Raw genomic sequence first — 17,592 nt, 5'->3', positions numbered from 1 at the left:
GAGGGTTCCCTTTTCTCCACACCCTCTCCAGCATTTACTGTTTGTAATTATGGCCATTCTGACCGGTGTGAGACGATAACTCATTGTAGTTTTGATTTGCATTTCTCTAATGATTAATGATGTTGAGCATTCTTTCATGTGTTTGTTGCCTTTACCAGTTTTTCTATTGAGTCTTTCCTTATTGAGTAGTAGGATGCCTCTTTCTATACTGCGATACTTGGGATAATAAACTGTTGGATCTCCAGTAGAAATACTTCTGTCCCACATTTTTTATTAATTTACCAAATATTCATAGGAACAAGCTCATATTTTAGAAGTCATTGGTGTTTGGTGCGTGTGTTCTGCATCGCTATCACAGCTGAGGTTGACGACAATTATTTTTTTCCCTGGCTTCATGGGGGGCAAAATGGGCTTCCACAGCATATACAATCTGTGAAACATCTCCATTGTGGCAAAGTAAAGAGACGATGAGTTTAGGGAAGGTTCCAGGCGGGTCTGAATTTGGAATGACCTTTCATCATGAGAGCAAACTTTGCAAAACCCAGCAAGTACATCATTTGGCTTACTACCTGGTTAACTACTAGGGCTCATTCTCACCTTCTCCCAGAGAAGGATAGCTGGAAGTTGCTGACGTCTAGGGTCAGGGAGGAATACGGTGCTACCGGCCGTGTCTTACACAACTTAGCCAACGGGGTTAACAGAGTTAGTGAACGGAGAGTCTTACAGAAGGGTACCTTGAAGAAAACAATGAGAAAAGAGATATGGGGACATATGTGTATGTATACCTGATTCACTTGTTATAAAGCAGAAACTAACATGCCATTGTAAAGCAATTATACTCCAATAAAGATGTTTAAAAAAATTTTTTAAAAAAAAGGATCTAGGTACTCAAGAAGGAGCAGGATGTCATCCTGACACTCGGGAGCTATAGCCTGCCTGGCTCTCCTCTCAACAGCATGGTTTGATTGAGAACAATCACTGATGCTCAATTAAATCAGAGGGCTTAACATTTGCAGCAGTGAAAAACTTTCACGGACTCTCAGAGATGGAAGTTATCGTAGAAGAGGCTGTCCAGTGGTCCTCAAACAGAGTGGGTGGTCAGTGACATCAGAACGACCTGGAGACCTTGGTTATGTACAGTTCCATGGGCCTTGGCCTCTAAGATTCTGACTCAGGGTTGGGCAAGAAAATAGGTATTTTTAGCAAGCTCCCCAGGCCATGCTGATGAGCAGCTGAAGTTGGGAAACACAGATACTTCATTTAAAAAATGGTGCCATGTTCTATTTCAGATAGCTAACATGGTCAGCCTAATCGCCAGCATCTTTATGTCACAGCTGCCATTTCAAAGAATTCCTGTGATTCCTTTCCAGTTCTAACATTAAAAAAAAAAAAATCCACAAACTCCACCTAAGTTCACATTCTCTAACAACAAACAAATGGTCCAGAGCAATTAATTTCTATCTCCAGTACTAAAAGGAGACGAGGACAATGGGATATAGTTCAACAGCCTGTCTCCCTGCCATAGCAACACTCTGGGGTGGAAGACAGACAGAGGCCCATTTGAGGCATTCAAGTCAGTAGTAGGTGATCACTGCCTATTAAGATACACTGGGTAGAGTGCTGTTTTGGACCTGTTTATATGAGTTAGTGGAATTGGATTAAAGGGTCAGGATTTTCCATGGATAATTTATTGTTTTTTTGAATGGTACTCAAGGTCAGAGTTTTTTTAATCTGCAAATCTGCTGTGGAGATGTGTTCAGAGATTCAGGCGGTCAGCTGTTTCCACTTGAGGGATGGAGGGGTGTGGAGTTAGGAGCTTAGCAGCAGCGAAGGGCAGGCCAGAATTTGGGCTAAAGAAACATATACACTACGACCCTCTTCATCTTCCTGGAAACATCTATCTGCACAATCCCTGTAGAGCATATTTGAGAGATTTCAGTACCTCACAACCTGGTTTTCTCATCTTCCCTCACAGCTCCAGCTGCATCAGAGATTGTCGTGAGAGCGTTTTTGGGTCACTCGGTGACTTTGCCCTGTACATACTCATCCTGGTCTCCTAACAGCAACAGCATGTGCTGGGGCAAAGGCCAGTGTCCCCACTCCAAATGCAATGACGAGCTTCTCTACACCGATGGGATAAGGGTGGTCTCGAGGAAGCTGCCAAAATACCAACTTCTGGGGACTATCCAGAGAGGGGATGTCTCCTTGACCATCTTCAACACCAACGAAGGTGACAGTGGTGTGTACTGCTGCCGCATAGAGGTGCCTGGCTGGTTCAACGATGTGAAGAAGAACATCCGTCTGGAGCTGAGGAGTGGTGAGCACACAGGGGCTGTGTCTGTGGTTGGAGAGGTTCACGAGTCATGGGTCATAGAGTCAGTGGGTGGCGGTGGAGAGGCTGAAGCTGCTTAAGCAAAGAGTGGGCAGATTAAATCTGAGACATGTTGATGACTAGAGGAGCCACAGTCTGGAGCAATGCCTGTGGGAGCCAAAAATCCCACAGAAATGAGTGAGGGGTAGAGGGTGGGGGGTAGGGAAGGGAACCAGTGAAATTCAGGGTCACTCTGAAGAGGGCAGCTGCTTCTTCTCTAGGGAATTGCAGAAATTTGGGCCCAGTGCTTTCAGATCTCCCAGTTATTATGTGAAGTAGATTGATTTTTGCATGTTGGCAAAGATTTCAAAATTTAAAAAAATATTGGATGAATGAGGTAGAATGTGTTGTTCATGGATCAGCTTCAGCCCATAAGCCCAACTTCCAGCAGAGGGGAAAGGGCAGGGGATTTGGAGGTAGTCATAGCAGTTTTCAGGTGATCTTTCCTTCTGTTACTATCCGTTGCTTTTGATGAAATTTGAGATATGATGGAACTCATAAAGATTTGAGCTGCATGGAGTGCAGCCTATGGTTGAATTATGTGAACAATAACCACTGTTCCTGCTGGTCTGGAATGGAGCCTCTCAAATTCAGCTCTGTGTTCAGCCTGCACTGAGGACTGAGGATTCTTGGGCTCTGTTCCTAACTGGAGTGGCATCTCGGAAGGCAGGTTCTGGCTAGCCATGCAAGTAATAAGCTTCTCCAATGACTCTCATGTGCTCTAAAATTTGAGAACAACTGATGTGGATGCTTCTAATCAGAGAACTTTCACAAGCATATATGAAAGTATATTTTTTATATACTAAATATATATATTTAGTATATTTTTCTCTCAAAGCAACTTTGTGAGATAGAGGTATCATGAGGATTTGTTGAAGTTAAAGGATGCCAATCCAAGTCTTTGCTTTTCAAGCCTGATATAACCAGCTCTTATTCTATAAAATATTTGTTGTCATCAGTACTCTATGAGGACATTTCTAAGTTCACTTGAAGCTAATGATGTCTTTCTGGTCCGTTAGAGTTAGTGGAAATTTGGCATATTTAAGAGAGGGTGGTATCTGTAGAATAACTGTTGCTAATGAACTCAGATTCAGATGTTTAGGGGGTGAGTGGTTTTGGCATGAACCAATCTTTAATATCTGAAAGAGACTACATTTTCACCCTATGTTACACTCTTGGGACTCGCTCTTTTTAGATTTTAATTTTTATTGTAGAAAGAACACCTAGCATGAGTTCTACCCTCTTCATGAATTTTCAAGTGTACAATATACTATCGTTAACTATGGGTACAATGTGTGCAGCAAATTTCTAGAGCTTATTCATCTTGCTTGACTGAAATGTGATGTTTGGGCTCACTTTTGGTGGGATCATTCATTTACTCATTCATGCCATGTTTTTGGAACTCCTACTATGTACCAGACACTGTCGTAGGTATTAGATTTGTAGCAGAGAACAAAATAAATACCAGCCATTCCCTCGTGGAGCTTACAGTGTACTAGGAGAAACAGACATTCCATAATAATCGACAAATAAATGTGTAGTTAGGAAATGCTACAACAAACGCTATGAAGGTCAAGTATGAGTGTGCAAAAAACATTGTTATTGTCGAATGCGGATGACCTCCTTGCAGAAGCATCCTTTTAGCTGAGACATGAGGGTTAAGGAGGAGTCCATCTAAGGAAGAGAGAGTCTAGGAAGCAGTAGGTACAAAGTCCCTCAGATGGAAGGTCACTAATACTGTGGAAGAACTGAAGAAAGGCCAGTGGGCTGGGGAAAAGTGAGGAGAATAGGGTGGAGGCCCGAGATGGGAAAGAAAGAGCAGATCAGGTGGGGCCCTGAGGGTGAGGTTGGGGGTTGGGTCTTCATCTTAAGGGCAAGGAGAACCCAGTAAAAAAGTTTAGGTAGGGGACTGACATAATTAGATTTGTCATTTTCAAAGATTACTCTGGCCAGTGTGTGAAGAACAGGTTGGAAAGGCCAGGACTAGAGTTAAGAAACCCAGTTTTCATGGGCATTTTAGTGGTCCAGGCTCGTGGGCCGGGTGAGGCAGCAGAAAGGCAGAGAAATGGACGGATGCCGGCTACATCTGTAGTGTTTCCCTCTTTCTCCGTCTCCACTTGACACCAGACGTATCTTCTATTGGGTACAGGTCCCACGACCACGCGCTCAACAACCACCCGTCACCCAACCACCGCCGCCACCGCCGCCGCCGTGACGACAACCACAGCTGTGCTTCCAACAGCCTCAGTCGTGCCTACACCTGACCTGCCAGACACACCACCGCTTCAGATGAGAACCACTGCTGCACTCACCACCACGGCAGCCACATGCCCTCTGACAACATGGGACTCCCTTCGTGAAGAAGACACGATACTTCTAACCCTTGAGCCTTCCACAGAAGGACCCATCCTCACTGCAGGTGCCTGGTTCAACGGGCCATTCTTTCCCTTCTTTTGGTCAGATGCACCTTGGATCCCTTGGAAGAGGGTTCTCCTGCTGAATGGGGCAGCCCAGCAACTTGCTCTTAGGTCTATGTGTGTGTGTGTCTGTGTATGAGTTTGCCAGGGCTGTCATAACAAACTCCACAGACTGGGTGGCTTCAACAACAAAAGTTTACTTTCTCACAATTCCGGAGGCTAGAAGTCTGAGATCAAGGTGTCAGCAGGGTTGGTTTCTTCCAAGGCCTTTCTGCTTGACTTCTAGATGGCCGTCCTCTCCCTGTGTCCTCACATGGTCTTCCTCCTTTGTGTGTTTGTGTTCTAATCTCCTCTTTTTGTAAGAACACCAGTGATATTCCATCAGGGCCCATCCATATAACATCATTTTTAACTTAATTACCTCTTTAAAGGCACTATCTCCAAATACAGTCACATTCCAAGCTACTTGGGGTTAGGGCTTCAATGTATGAATTTTCCGGTAGGGCTGAGGCAGGGGTAGGAGGGGACCACAAAATTCATCCCATAACTGTGTGTGTGTGTATAGTTTCATTAAATTATTCCTTTCATTGTTTTATGATTTCCTTTTTTGTTGCTTTTTTTTTTTCTTTGTGCTTTTGAAAAGTCAGCATTTTTGGTTCTCCAGTTGACCTCCCAGGAGTCTTGGGGACACTTAGTAAAGAACCAGGAAATGTCAACCTGTGTCAGACACCAGTTCCATCCTGCTGGGGCTTAAGACCCTACTCAGGCATTAGAGATTGGTTGACGAAAGTCCTCCAGATGCCTTAAAATATCCCTTGATGAACTGGTTCTACCTTTTCTTTCTTTTTCTTCCTTTCTTCCTTTCTTTCTTCCTTCCTTCCTTCCTTTCTTTCTTTCTTTCTTTCTTTCTTCCTTCCTTCCTTCCTTCCTTTCTTTCTCTCTTTCTCTCTCTCTCCCTCCCTCCCTCCCTCCCTCCCTTCCTTCCTTCCTTCCTTCCTTCCTTCCTCTCTTTCTTTCTCTCTCTTTCTCTCTCTATCTAGCTCCCTCCCTCCTTTCCTTCCTTCCTTCATCCTGAATCCTTCTTGATCCTACATCTTGGAACTCTCACTGAATTACTAGCTCCATTAATTATGGGGGCTTATCAAAGCTCCCACCACGTTTCAACCTCTGATTCTGAGGTAAGAATATTAGAAAAGAATCATGAGATAGCTTGAAAGCTTAGGCATTTCAGCTGCCTCAATAAGGCCTGGATTAATTTAAACAACTTTACAGTATCGAATTGGCTAATTCCATTATACTCTGTGCAGTCTCCTAAGGTCCATGAACCCTAAGCCAATTTTTATATGTATTTTTTTATTCCTTGGGTCTTTAAAATAATCATCTTAGAATACTACATTTGCAGTTTTTCCCCTAGATTCTAAAAATTACTTACAATCCTTGGAAGAAAAACTGAAATAAACATAGAAAAGTACAAAGACAACTATAAAAATAGCCCCAAATCTCACCACTCAGCACAAACACCTATTTTTAGCTGCCTTTTATCAACCTTTTTTTCTCTTCCAGAATCAGAAACTGTCCTTCTCCCTAGGACCTCTCAGAGAAGCACTGAGGCGACTTCTGCAGACACTGCCTTGCTCACATCCAAAGGTATGTGGCCGGGGTTCTCTCTTTTTCTTTCCTCACTGCTTAGACTGAGGGAAACACTGAATAGAGTGTCACCAAGTCAGATGACTAGAGATGACTGTTGGGTCCTGTGTGCCATGAAGTCCACCTGGGACAAATTGCTATCAATACCACATATGTGGCTCATTCCTCCCTATGGATTTGAGAGCGTGAGAGAGACCCATTGACCTTGATTTGTTTGTGCAATTCTCCACGGTAGCACATCTCTAGAATATCTGCCTTTCCACTCTAGGCTGTGTGGCACTCGGCTATCTCATCCCCCAATTCCAAGCATACCGGTCTTCTGTGTTGAAACCCCCGAGGGTGTACTCACTTAACTCCTTGGCTTTTTATAGTGGAGGGAGAGTTCTTTCATTCATTTGTCCTTTCATCCATCCAGCCATACTTCTTTAGGTATTTACTAGTGCCCAGGGGCAGAGAACACCCTGAAAATAATTCACAGCCTTGCAGGTGCTAGAGGGGCCTGCCTGGGCTTGGTTATCAGTTGTACTACTTGCCCCTGGAGGTCTCTGCCCTCCATTGTGTAACTTCATGCATACAAAATTTGGATGAGTGCCTGGCACGTTAGTAAGCGTGCAAAAGGTAGCTGTTACCTTAGTGGAGTTTATAATCAAGCAGAGGAAAACAGACATCTATGAGGTAAATAAATCAATGCTTGTGATAGTAGAGTATAGGGGGGCAGTAAAATAGAGTGGTTCATGTGTGCGTTCTGGTGTCACACTGCCTGGGTACAAATCGTGCCTCTTCTCTGCTGTGTGACTTTGGGAAAGTTCCTTAATCTCTCTGGGTTTTGGCTTCCTAACTGGTCAAATGGGAATAATGAAGCACTTACCCTGTGTCTCTTTCTGAGGATTAAGTGAGAGAATGCAGGTACATGACTTAGAACAGCGTCTGGCATGTACTAAATGCTCAGTAAACATTAGCCCTTTTTTTAATGACAGAAGTCAGTTTAGGGGAAGAGTGCCCCCCCCACCCCCCTACCTCCCCACAAAATAGGAAGACAGGCATCTACCTAAGTTTGTTTTCTCCTTCCCTTTGTATATTTTCCAGGGTCTGAAAGTTGGGTTCTCCAGTCAACACCCCAGGAATTGATGCGGGAAGCGAGTGACTCGGTGATTTCTCAGCCAAGAGGTAGGGGGGGTTGTGCTCCTGTGAGTGGTTTGCCTTTGGACTTGGGAACAATCTCTCATCTGCCTGCTTGTCTTGGAATTCTGCTCTTTTGATTGCACTGTGGTCACATCCTACATCCTCCCGCCAGCTGGGATGGAAGTGAAACGGGCTAAAAGCATCAGTGTTGGCTCCATCCCTTCTCTGCCTCATTTCTGAAAACCCTCTGTTGGGATCTGAATCTAGGAATGCTAGTAGGAAAAGCAACCATTCATCTTTCAAAACGTTACTAATTTATTTTAAATTATGCAAATATACACCAATGTATTTTTGTTAGGGATACAGTTTTTTTAAAGCTATTTATTTATTTATTTATATTTATTTATTTGGTTGCTCTGGGTCTTAGGTGCAGCGGGTATACTCCTTAGTTGCAGCTCACTGGCTCCTTAGTTGCGGCGTGCATGTAGGATCTAGTTCCCTGACCAGGGATGGAACCCGGGCTCTCTGCATTGGGACCGTGGAGTCTTAACCACTGTGCCACCAGGGAAGCCCCTAGGGATACATTTTTAAAAAGTAGAAATAACATTCTCTTTGACTCCCTGTCTTTAATCCCAGTTCCTCCCCTGAGTTAATCACTGATATTAGTTGAAGATGATCATTCTTCAGATCTTTTTCTATTCCCTTATGCATGGGTACAGATATAGAAATATACAGTTGTGTTTTGTGTGTGGATGTTTTTAAAAATGCTATCATATTGTGTGCAGCCTTCTGAATCTTTATTCACCTAACATTATACATTGGACCACTTTCTTTCTTGGTCCATGTAGATCTCCATCACTGTGTTAAACTGCTGCATAGTATTTTCTACTATGGGTACTTATAGTATCCATTCCCCATTGAGGGGCACTCAGGTTGTTGCAAAGCTTCACATCATAAATATTTTGCAGTGAGGATCCTTATAGGTGTCTCCTTAGTGTTCATGCAAGTGTTTCTTTAGCTAGGGTGGTGACCAAGAAGGAGAAATGCTAGGTTCAAAGAAATGTGTGCTTTTATTTTTTTATAAATTTATTTATATTTTATTTTTGGCTACGTTGGGTCTTCATTGCTGTGAACGAGCTTTCTCTAATTGTGGTGAGCAGGGGCTACTCTTTGTAGCGGTGCGCAGGCTTCTCATTGCGGTGGCTTCTCTGGTTGCAGAGCATGGGCTCTAGGCACGCGGGCTTCAGTAGTTGTGGCTCGCGGGCTCTAGAGCGCAGGCTCAGTAGTTGTGGCGCATGGGCTTATTTGCTCCGCGGCATGTGGGATCTTCCTAGACCAGGGCTCGAACCTGTGTCCCCTGCATTGGCAGGCGGATTCTTAACCAGTGCACCACCAGGGAAGTCTGAAATGTGTGCTTCTAAATTTTATAGCTATTACAAAATTGTCCTCTGGAAAGGCGGTGCTAATTTATCTTCCCACCCACAGAGCATCTGCTTTCCCATATCCTCCCCACACTCGATATAACCATTTGTTTAATTTTTTTCAGTCTCCCGAGAAGAAAATGTCATCTCATTCTTCTGTTGTTCTGATTAACAGAGAGTTGGAGTGTCTTTCTCTATGTTTATTAGCCAGAAAACAGCCATCCTTTAACTCTGTGAAGGAGGCAATGTAACATCACTGACAAAGGCTTGGAAGATGGAATTGGAGGGTCCAGACAAGAGTGAGCGGAAGTGAGATAGGTTTTGAAGTAAGACTCTAAATCAAGATGAAATGCAAGGGTGATCTCATGTTGAAAAGCTTTGGCATGCACTAACTCACACAGTGGGAGGACGGGAAACCTGGACTGGATGTTGATAATAAGGTGCCAATGATACAAACCTTCTTTGTCCATGGGATGCGGTAGGGTGGGGGCCTATTTTCTGGCAGAAGAGAAGGTAGCAACTAGAAAAGTGACAAAGGATGGTCAACGAGTTTTCAAAATGTATCATTTATTCCACTTAAATCTTGGACTATTTTACAGTGAATTGCAAGGGAACAGAAGGTCATCTGATGTTTTACCGTCTTTTATAATATCCCTGATAATTTCGTTTCACTCCTGCTTGATAAATCCTGGGAGAGAGAACACTTGTGCCCATACCCATAGGTGGCACTGCTGAAGAGGAGCTGGTTATAGGAAGGTCTGTCAGTCTCTGTGTAACATCTGTTCGTTGTGGAAGAAGCCAGGGTTTATTGAGCACATATCATGTGCCGGCATGGGGTCAACTGTTCTCCTGGGCCACTTAATTCAATCCCTCTTACCAGATGCTCCAATCTCTATTTGTCATAGCTTTTTCAAGGCCACACAGCTGTTGGGTGCCAGATCAAGGAAGTCTAGCTCTGATTCCATACTCTTAGGTATTATTTTATTTTGCCCTACCTTCCAGTCTGAAATAAAATATCATGCTCTTGTCATTTACCATCCTTTTTTTCCATCGGTTTTTGTAATGAAACATTTATAATACATACTGAGGATTTAGCTAGGTGTTAGGTGCTGTATAAGGGTTTTAACTTGTACTGTTTTATTTAAATCTAACAATGACCTTCTAGCCAGGTATAGGTATTATCCCCATTTTACAGATAAAGAAATGGAGGGTCAGGGAGTTTATTAAAGAAGCTAACACCTACTGAGGTCTGTCTTTGTTTCAGCGTTCTGCATTTTACATGCATTACCTCATTTGATTTTTCACAAAATCCTATGAGATAGATACCATTATCACCTCCATTTTAGAGTCCATGAATGTTACATATCTTGTCTGGTAGATGATGGACCTGGATTTAACCCTTCTCTGCTCAACTCTGATGCCATTCTGACCCCATGCTAGGCTGCCCCCACCCCATCTATCCTCTGGAAGCACTTAGAGAATAAAACTACTTCTTCATTTGCATAAAAATGCTTTCAACCCATTTCAGAGAACCTACATGCTTCTGTGGGCTTTTTCTTACATTGGCTAAATATTCCCAATTCCTTCCTTATGTCTTCATGTAATTTTTGGATGGCCAGGCTTCCATGGTTGAGGGCTGCTTTAAATTGTTCAGGTGGATCTTGCTACAATTATTATTCCCTAAAATTAGCATTACCTGGAATGGCAATTCTTTACCTCCTCTCTTTGGCTGCCTGGAACAGAGTTCAGAGATGTGGAGTGATTTACCCAAGATCACACAGCAGTGCAGAGAGAGAGGTGGGATCACACCCAGTTTCCAGATATATTATTAAAATGTGTATATGGACTCCTAAATGGAGTTGTCTGTGGATGAACTTGGCGGGGGGACAAGAACCCCTCTGAAATTATTTATTTATATATATATATATATATAGTTGTGTGTGTATATGTGCACACACATTTTCCTGGGGAAAAAGTATAGCACTTTTATTAGATTCTCCAAGAATTCTGCAAAGCTCCAAATGATTAGGAACCATAATTCAAACATAAACAAAAATAACAACAATAAAAATTCTCATAGGTTTCTTCCCCGCAGCTAAAGGCAGCCTGTTAGGGGAATATGAACTCTTACGCCTCCAGGTAGCTGGGAACTCAAATCAGTCCCTCTAGCCTGAGGATTAATTTCATTTCTTGCTTGGCCACAGGAATGTGTGAAATGGTCCCAAATTGCTCCCTAGTGACCCAACATCTCTATTGGGTAAGGACTTTGAAGCTAGGGTGAGGAGACCCACATCACCATGTCACTTCCTAAATAAAATCGGGTGGCTTGGGATGAAATCCTCTGCAGATTATGCCTCAGCCTCACTTTTAGTGCCTCATTAACATCCCAAATCCTTTTTTTCTAGTCCTTTCTCCTCACATTCTTCTCGGTAGCCTGAGGTGGGGGTTAAAAGACCTCATTTGGGGAACGTGAAGGCTCAGGGTTATATACCAACTCTAACGTTTTATGCTTTATTTTTTTCTTTTAGAATCTCAGGTTCTTGTTCTAGCCTTTTGGAATCTCAGTTTCCTCAAAATGTACAATGGAGATAACAGTACATGGTTCATAGGGCTGTTAAGTGAGGCAATGAATGAGAAAAATGTCTGGTCCATAATTACTGGCTAGTAAATGACAGTCCTCATGACAGATTCTGATCCCCTCTGCTCGCTGCATCTCTGCTGATCTTCCTACTCACACATCTTCATTCTCTGGCCAGGCTGGCTGGGGAGCAAGAGGCCACATCTACCAGATCTCAGCTGACTTGCTTCCTTCCAAATACAGAGACACTTTTTATTTTTTCCTGATTTCAAAACATATTAAAGAGCTACAGTAATCAAAAAAGTATGGCGCTGGCACAAAGACAGACATATAGACCAATGAATACAGTAGAGAATAAACCCTCACATACATGGCAGAGACACTTTTTGGTTTTTTGATTTTTTTAACTGCTAATTGCACCAGGAAAACAGCTGATGAGTGGCAAAATTGCAAACTTGGGGAAGTGATGAAAGCTTTTAAAAAAATCTCATGGCAGTCATTCTCGAGTCACTATTAAAATAAATCTGATTCTGAAAGCTTTTCACTGGCTGCTTATTACATGGCTCTATGGAACTCTCAGTTATGGGTTTTGTTCCTCTGGTGGACATCTTTAATCTTCTGATGCCTCTCAGTTGTTTTGTCCTTCTCACATCACTCAGTCTAGAGAGGCTTCACTCTATAATTTAGGCTCAGAAATCAAGTTTTGCTTGAAAAAGAGCTGTGGTCGAGTTTGCCATGCAAGGGCTTCCTGACTTGCATTATTTATTTGATTAAACACCTCCAAGTATGTATCTCCTGCTCCGGTGCCCTCCTCTGCTTTGAAGGTGTTTGGTCTGCAGACATCATCTGAAGAAGCCCTAGTCAGGGTGTCAAATCCTCACCTCCACTCTGTGGCTGCCTAGAAATGGAGCTCAGAGATGTGGAATGACTTTCCTGAGATCACACAGTGAGGCAGAGGGAGAGCTGAGACTCTTACCCAGGTTTCAGAGGTTTGAAATTTGCACCCACGAACTCCTGGGGAGGTGTTGTCAGTGGAAAACTGATGGGAAATTGAGGCCCAGCAAAGGCCAGCGAGTTGAGAGAGGGCTTGCAGTGATAGGGAGGCTGCTGAGACCAGAGGCCAGTTCTCCTGATCCCACGTACAGTTAACCTTTGTCCCAAGACTGGCAGCCACTCTCTCTCAACAGAGCTTCCCTGAGGGCAGATTTTCCTATTTGCTCCTGAAGTATTAGGATTCACTTTTTCTCAGCCCCCAGGTGGATCATAATACTCATCAACAGCATGAAGTCCAAGCTGTGAAATAATTTCAAATTTAATGCCCCCAAATATGCATGAGGACTTGGCTGTCAACCCAGGAAAACTGGAAAAAAAATGAACATTTCTCTGGTAATAGTCATAATTTCCTTTTTTGAGATTCTTACAGTAGTGTTTTCTCCATCCCAGGGTTGGATGGCGGGGGAGTGGGGATGGGGTGCTTTTAGGAGTTCTTGTTCTCTTACTGTATCTTTCTGTTTCACAATACCAGCCCAAGCTTCATGGTCCAGAGAAAGCTGGCCTTGCCGTGGAATCAAAGGATTATCAGAGGGAAAAGTGGTTGGAGATGAGATTTTATATCTTTACCTTGGCATTTGGTTTGGATATATGGAAATAGGTCACATGATATTTGGTAAAGGCCTTTCAAATCTGTCATTCATTAAACATGGCTTACCTGGGTGCTTCCCTGTGCAGGGCCCGGAACATATAAAAATGAGGAAGTCTTGACCTCTGTTCTTAAAGGGATGGGACAGACAGGCTTGTGTAGAGCAAACAATTATCCAGTGAGCTTGGCTTGGGGATAGAAGTATGAAAAGGTGCCCTGGGGGCCCAAAGAAGGGAGAGAAGGATTCTAACTTGGAAAGAAAGGCCAGGATGATTTCACTCAATAATCCTTGAATTGGTTCTTCATGGATGAGAACATCTCATTGAGCAGAGAAGGGTGAACAGGCAGGGAGAACAGCATGAGTAGAAATAGGGGGACTTATAATAGCATGAAATCTTTGGCGATTGTTTAAGAGTCTAGTTTAATCTAATGGAGACAGGAAGCTAGGAGTGGCCTAGGTTCTTAAAGGACTTGATTGATGGGCTGAAGAATTTAGATTTCATTCCAGGGTCACGTGGATCCAGTCATGTTTTTGGAGTCGGGAATGGCATTTTCAGCTCTGTTTTAGGAAAAATTGCTCTGGCAAGAGTGTGGAAGATGTATTCGAGGGGAGTAAGGCTGGAGGCAGAGAGCCTCCTGCAGTAACTCAGGCAGGAGGTGAGTGTCTCGACTAGGATGATGGCAGCAGTGACAGCAGTGAAGGGACAGAGTCAGAGCCATTTAGGACTTTGAACTGAGAGGACCTGGTGACTGGAGTAAGAAGGAAGGATAACTGATTCTCCGCACTTGGGAGATCAGCTCGATGTGATGGATTCACTGGTAAAGGAACCCCAGGAGGAAGAGTGAAATTTATTTGGGCGATCTTGACTTTGAAGTGCCCCTGGGAAATGTCTAACAGGCCGTTGGAAATGTGGGGCTGGGCAGACTTATGGATGCCTCGGTGGGGATTGGGTGTCTGATGATTGGCACCTCCTGTGATCAAAGAATCATTACTATGCTGAATAAAGAGTCGCCCCTATACCAAAACTTTCATACGTACTGTCTCATGAGGGAGAGTTCAGGCCTATCGCTATAATATGACAGTTACTGAGTGCTTATTATAGGACAGGGCTGGGCTCCATGCTTTCAGTGCATTATCTCATCATGAGGCATCATCCAGATCTGTGAGGAAGATTCTATTATTGCATTCCTTGTAAAGGAGAAGAAACTGAGGTTTGCAGAGGTTAAGACATTTGCCAGAGTTGGAACCCCAGGTCTCTTGGCTCTTGAAAATTAGCTCTTAAACACTTGATTCTATTGTCTCATTAGCAGAGGGCATCATTGAAGCTCCTGTGGCATCGTCTGAAGATATTGTGGGAAAGGAAGGGTGGGATGAAGGCAGACACCCCACCTCCTTACAGGAACGACTCCATTGGGAGAGGGTGTAGTAGAGGCAGAAAAGCTGGCCCGGGGAGCCAGTTAGAGAAACAGCAGAGGTAGGAAGTGGTCCAGGAGACAAAGATTATGGGGTGTGTACTTAAATATGAGGGAATTCTAAATACCGGTCAGATGTGGCATCTAGACAGGTGGCTGTGAACTGTGGCAGGAGGACCGCTAAGTGAACAGGGTGAGCGTTGTGGATGGACACCCTGAAGTCCAACGCTGAGCGATTGTGAGAGAATAAATGCTAGGCATTCTTTCAAGGAGTTGGAGGGTGAATATTTAGAGGGGAGGCAGGGTAGAGGGAGGAGGCTTGTACTGTTATAGGAGGAGGGGAGGCCGTCAAAAATGGGAGAGGTAGGGTTTGGTCTAGAAATGGAGATAGGAGACAGGGGAGTTAGGTTGGCATAAATGAAGGTGGGAGAGCCAGTATGAGACACAACCAAAGGAGAATCTCAATAGATGCAGACAGAGCTTTCCACAAAATTCAACACCCATTTATGATAAAAACCCTCCAGAAAGTAGGCATAGAGGGAACTTACCTCAACATAATAAAGAAGAAGGCATTTAGGAATTGCTGGTGTAGTCGACTCTCCTTATTCTACACGGAAGGAAACTGAAGCACAGAAGCATGAAAAAATTTCAAAGAGAAGAGGAAGTAAGTCCTACGTAGGACTCTCTTCTGGGTCCCAAATCAGAGCTCTTTCCCCTGCGCTGCACTATTTCATTGAAGTCAAAATTGAGTCCTGTCAGAACTTGACACTTTCTGGGTCCTCAGTTGATCAGCGGCATAAAGAACTTGTAGGAGGAGTTGCCATTCTCAGTGCAAGTTCAGCAGAAGGAACAGATGAAGGCAGGTGAATGAAGCAAAGCTCATTTTCACTCACAAATGCCATTGTTAGGAGGAAAGAAATTGGATGCAGTTGATTTCAAAGGTAACATTGTTCACGAGGCAGTAGGCTATTTGTTTTATCTTTCATGCCCAGTGCTGTACGCAGGCTGGAATCAGTTGGTAGGCTGGCAGTCTGGGGATGAAGGAAAAGAACAGAAAGTGGATTCTCATGATGCTTCTCACAATAGTGTTACATCTATCAACCGTACAAATGTTTGTTTTTTTCCATTAATAAAGTTGGGACTGAATCCGTGTAATTCTAGCATCTAACAGCTCACCTTCAGAAAGGTCAACCAAATAAGATGAAAGAAAGTTGCCAAGCTTTAGGAGAGGCATGTCTATGGTAAGGCAAACAGAAAGTGAAAGTGAAGTAAGGTACCATCCACTGAAAATAGAACTTGGAGCTGGCCCTAAGATGGGTCCTCACTAATGGTTACCCAGGTGAGCTGGGTGACCGCTCTGCAGACCAAAATGTCCCTCGGACACCAAGTCAGGTGCTGGAGACATCTCCGGTTTCATAGGAGGGTAGGATCAATAGATAAACCTCAGTGAGCTCTGTGATGAGGTGAGGTAGCTGTTCTCCCCACTACAAACAAGTCTCAATGAATAAAGGTACCAATGCCCTTTGGCAAGAACCTACCCACACTTGTGGACTATTGAATCCTGTGATGCCCAAAGAAGCAGAAGAGGGAAACAGAAGGGGAATTTGGAATCAGACATCATTGCTCTACCATGTACTAGCAATCAGCACTAGCTTTGCAGCCTTGGGCAACAAGATACGAGACCTCTCTCGGCTTCAGTTTCCTCCCCTTTCAGTAATTCTGCCCAAGTTTATTTACCTCATAGATTCATTTTGAAGTTCAAATGTGATAATAAATGTGAAAGTACTCTGTGCGTTTTTAGCTGCTTCCATTATGCTTAACATTGTCATCAATAATAATAATTTTTAGAATATCTTTTCAGAAACTGCACCCACCTAGGCAGTGGAGGGCTAGGGTTCCATTCCAACAGGACCACTTCCCACTGTGCCATGAAATAGCATGGTCATGCACCCTCCAGCACTGATCTTTTCAGAGCAAGTGTATGTGAGCTCTTGCTACACTTCCCAAAGGCCATAGATCCCAGAGGATAAGAGCTTGGGCTCTACAGATAGGTAATCCTGCCTCTGAGGTTTGCTCTCTCCCTTCCTAGGGAGAGAACTGTGGCAGGAGGACCGCTAAGTGAACAGGGTGAGCGTTGTGGATGGACACCCTGAAGTCCAACGCTGAGCGATTGTGAGAGAATAAATGCTAGGCATTCTTTCAAGGAGTTGGAGGGTGAATATTTAGAGGGGAGGCAGGGTAGAGGGAGGAGGCTTGTACTGTTGTAGGAGGAGGGGAGGCCGTCAAAAATGGGAGAGGTAGGGTTTGGTCTAGAAATGGAGATAGGAGACAGGGGAGTTAGGTTGGCATAAATGAAGGTGGGAGAGCCAGTATGAGACACAACCAAAGGAGAATCTCAATAGATGCAGACAGAGCTTTCCACAAAATTCAACACCCATTTATGATAAAAACCCTCCAGAAAGTAGGCATAGAGGGAACTTACCTCAACATAATAAAGGCCATATATGACAAACCCACAGCCAAGACTGTCCTCAGTGGTGAAAAACTGAAACCATTTCCACTAAGATCAGGAACAAGACAAGGTTGCCCGCTCTCACCACTATTATTCAACATAGTTTTGGAAGTATTAGCCACAACAATCAGAGAATAAAAAGAAATAAAAGGAATCCAAATAGGAAAAGAAGTAAAGTTGTCACTGTTTGCAGATGACGTGATACTATACATAGAGAATCCCAAAGATGCTACCAGGAAATTACTAGAGCTAATCAATGAATTTGGTAAAGTAGCAGGATACAAAATTAATGCACAGAAATCTCTGGCATTCCTATACACTACTGATGAAAAATCTGAAAATGAAATTAAGAAAACACTCCCATTTACTATTCCAACAAAAAGAATAAAATAGGAATAAACCTACCTAAGGAGACAAAAGACCTGTATGCAGAAAATTATAAGACACTGATGAAAGCAATTAAAGATGATAC

The 17,592-nt window shown here is 43.5% G+C and overlaps 1 protein-coding gene across 1 annotated transcript in view; it reads left to right on the top strand.

The window, feature by feature from the left end:
* TIMD4 (T cell immunoglobulin and mucin domain containing 4) overlaps nucleotides 1-17,592 on the top strand; it is a 35,858-nt gene that overhangs the window by 3,434 nt on the left and 14,832 nt on the right. Inside the window, exons 2-5 of the mRNA XM_024117203.1 lie at nucleotides 1,976-2,314; nucleotides 4,521-4,790; nucleotides 6,352-6,435; nucleotides 7,522-7,602. Of these exons, the coding sequence (XP_023972971.1) occupies nucleotides 1,976-2,314; nucleotides 4,521-4,790; nucleotides 6,352-6,435; nucleotides 7,522-7,602 (774 nt within the window). The remainder of the gene's footprint in view (nucleotides 1-1,975; nucleotides 2,315-4,520; nucleotides 4,791-6,351; nucleotides 6,436-7,521; nucleotides 7,603-17,592) is intronic.

Source organism: Physeter macrocephalus, chromosome 8, assembly GCF_002837175.3.
Source record: "Physeter macrocephalus isolate SW-GA chromosome 8, ASM283717v5, whole genome shotgun sequence".
NCBI classification, from domain to species: Eukaryota; Metazoa; Chordata; class Mammalia; order Artiodactyla; family Physeteridae; genus Physeter; species Physeter macrocephalus.
The sequence above is the reverse complement of the archived record's forward strand: the minus strand, read 5'-3'. Positions and strand labels throughout refer to the sequence as shown.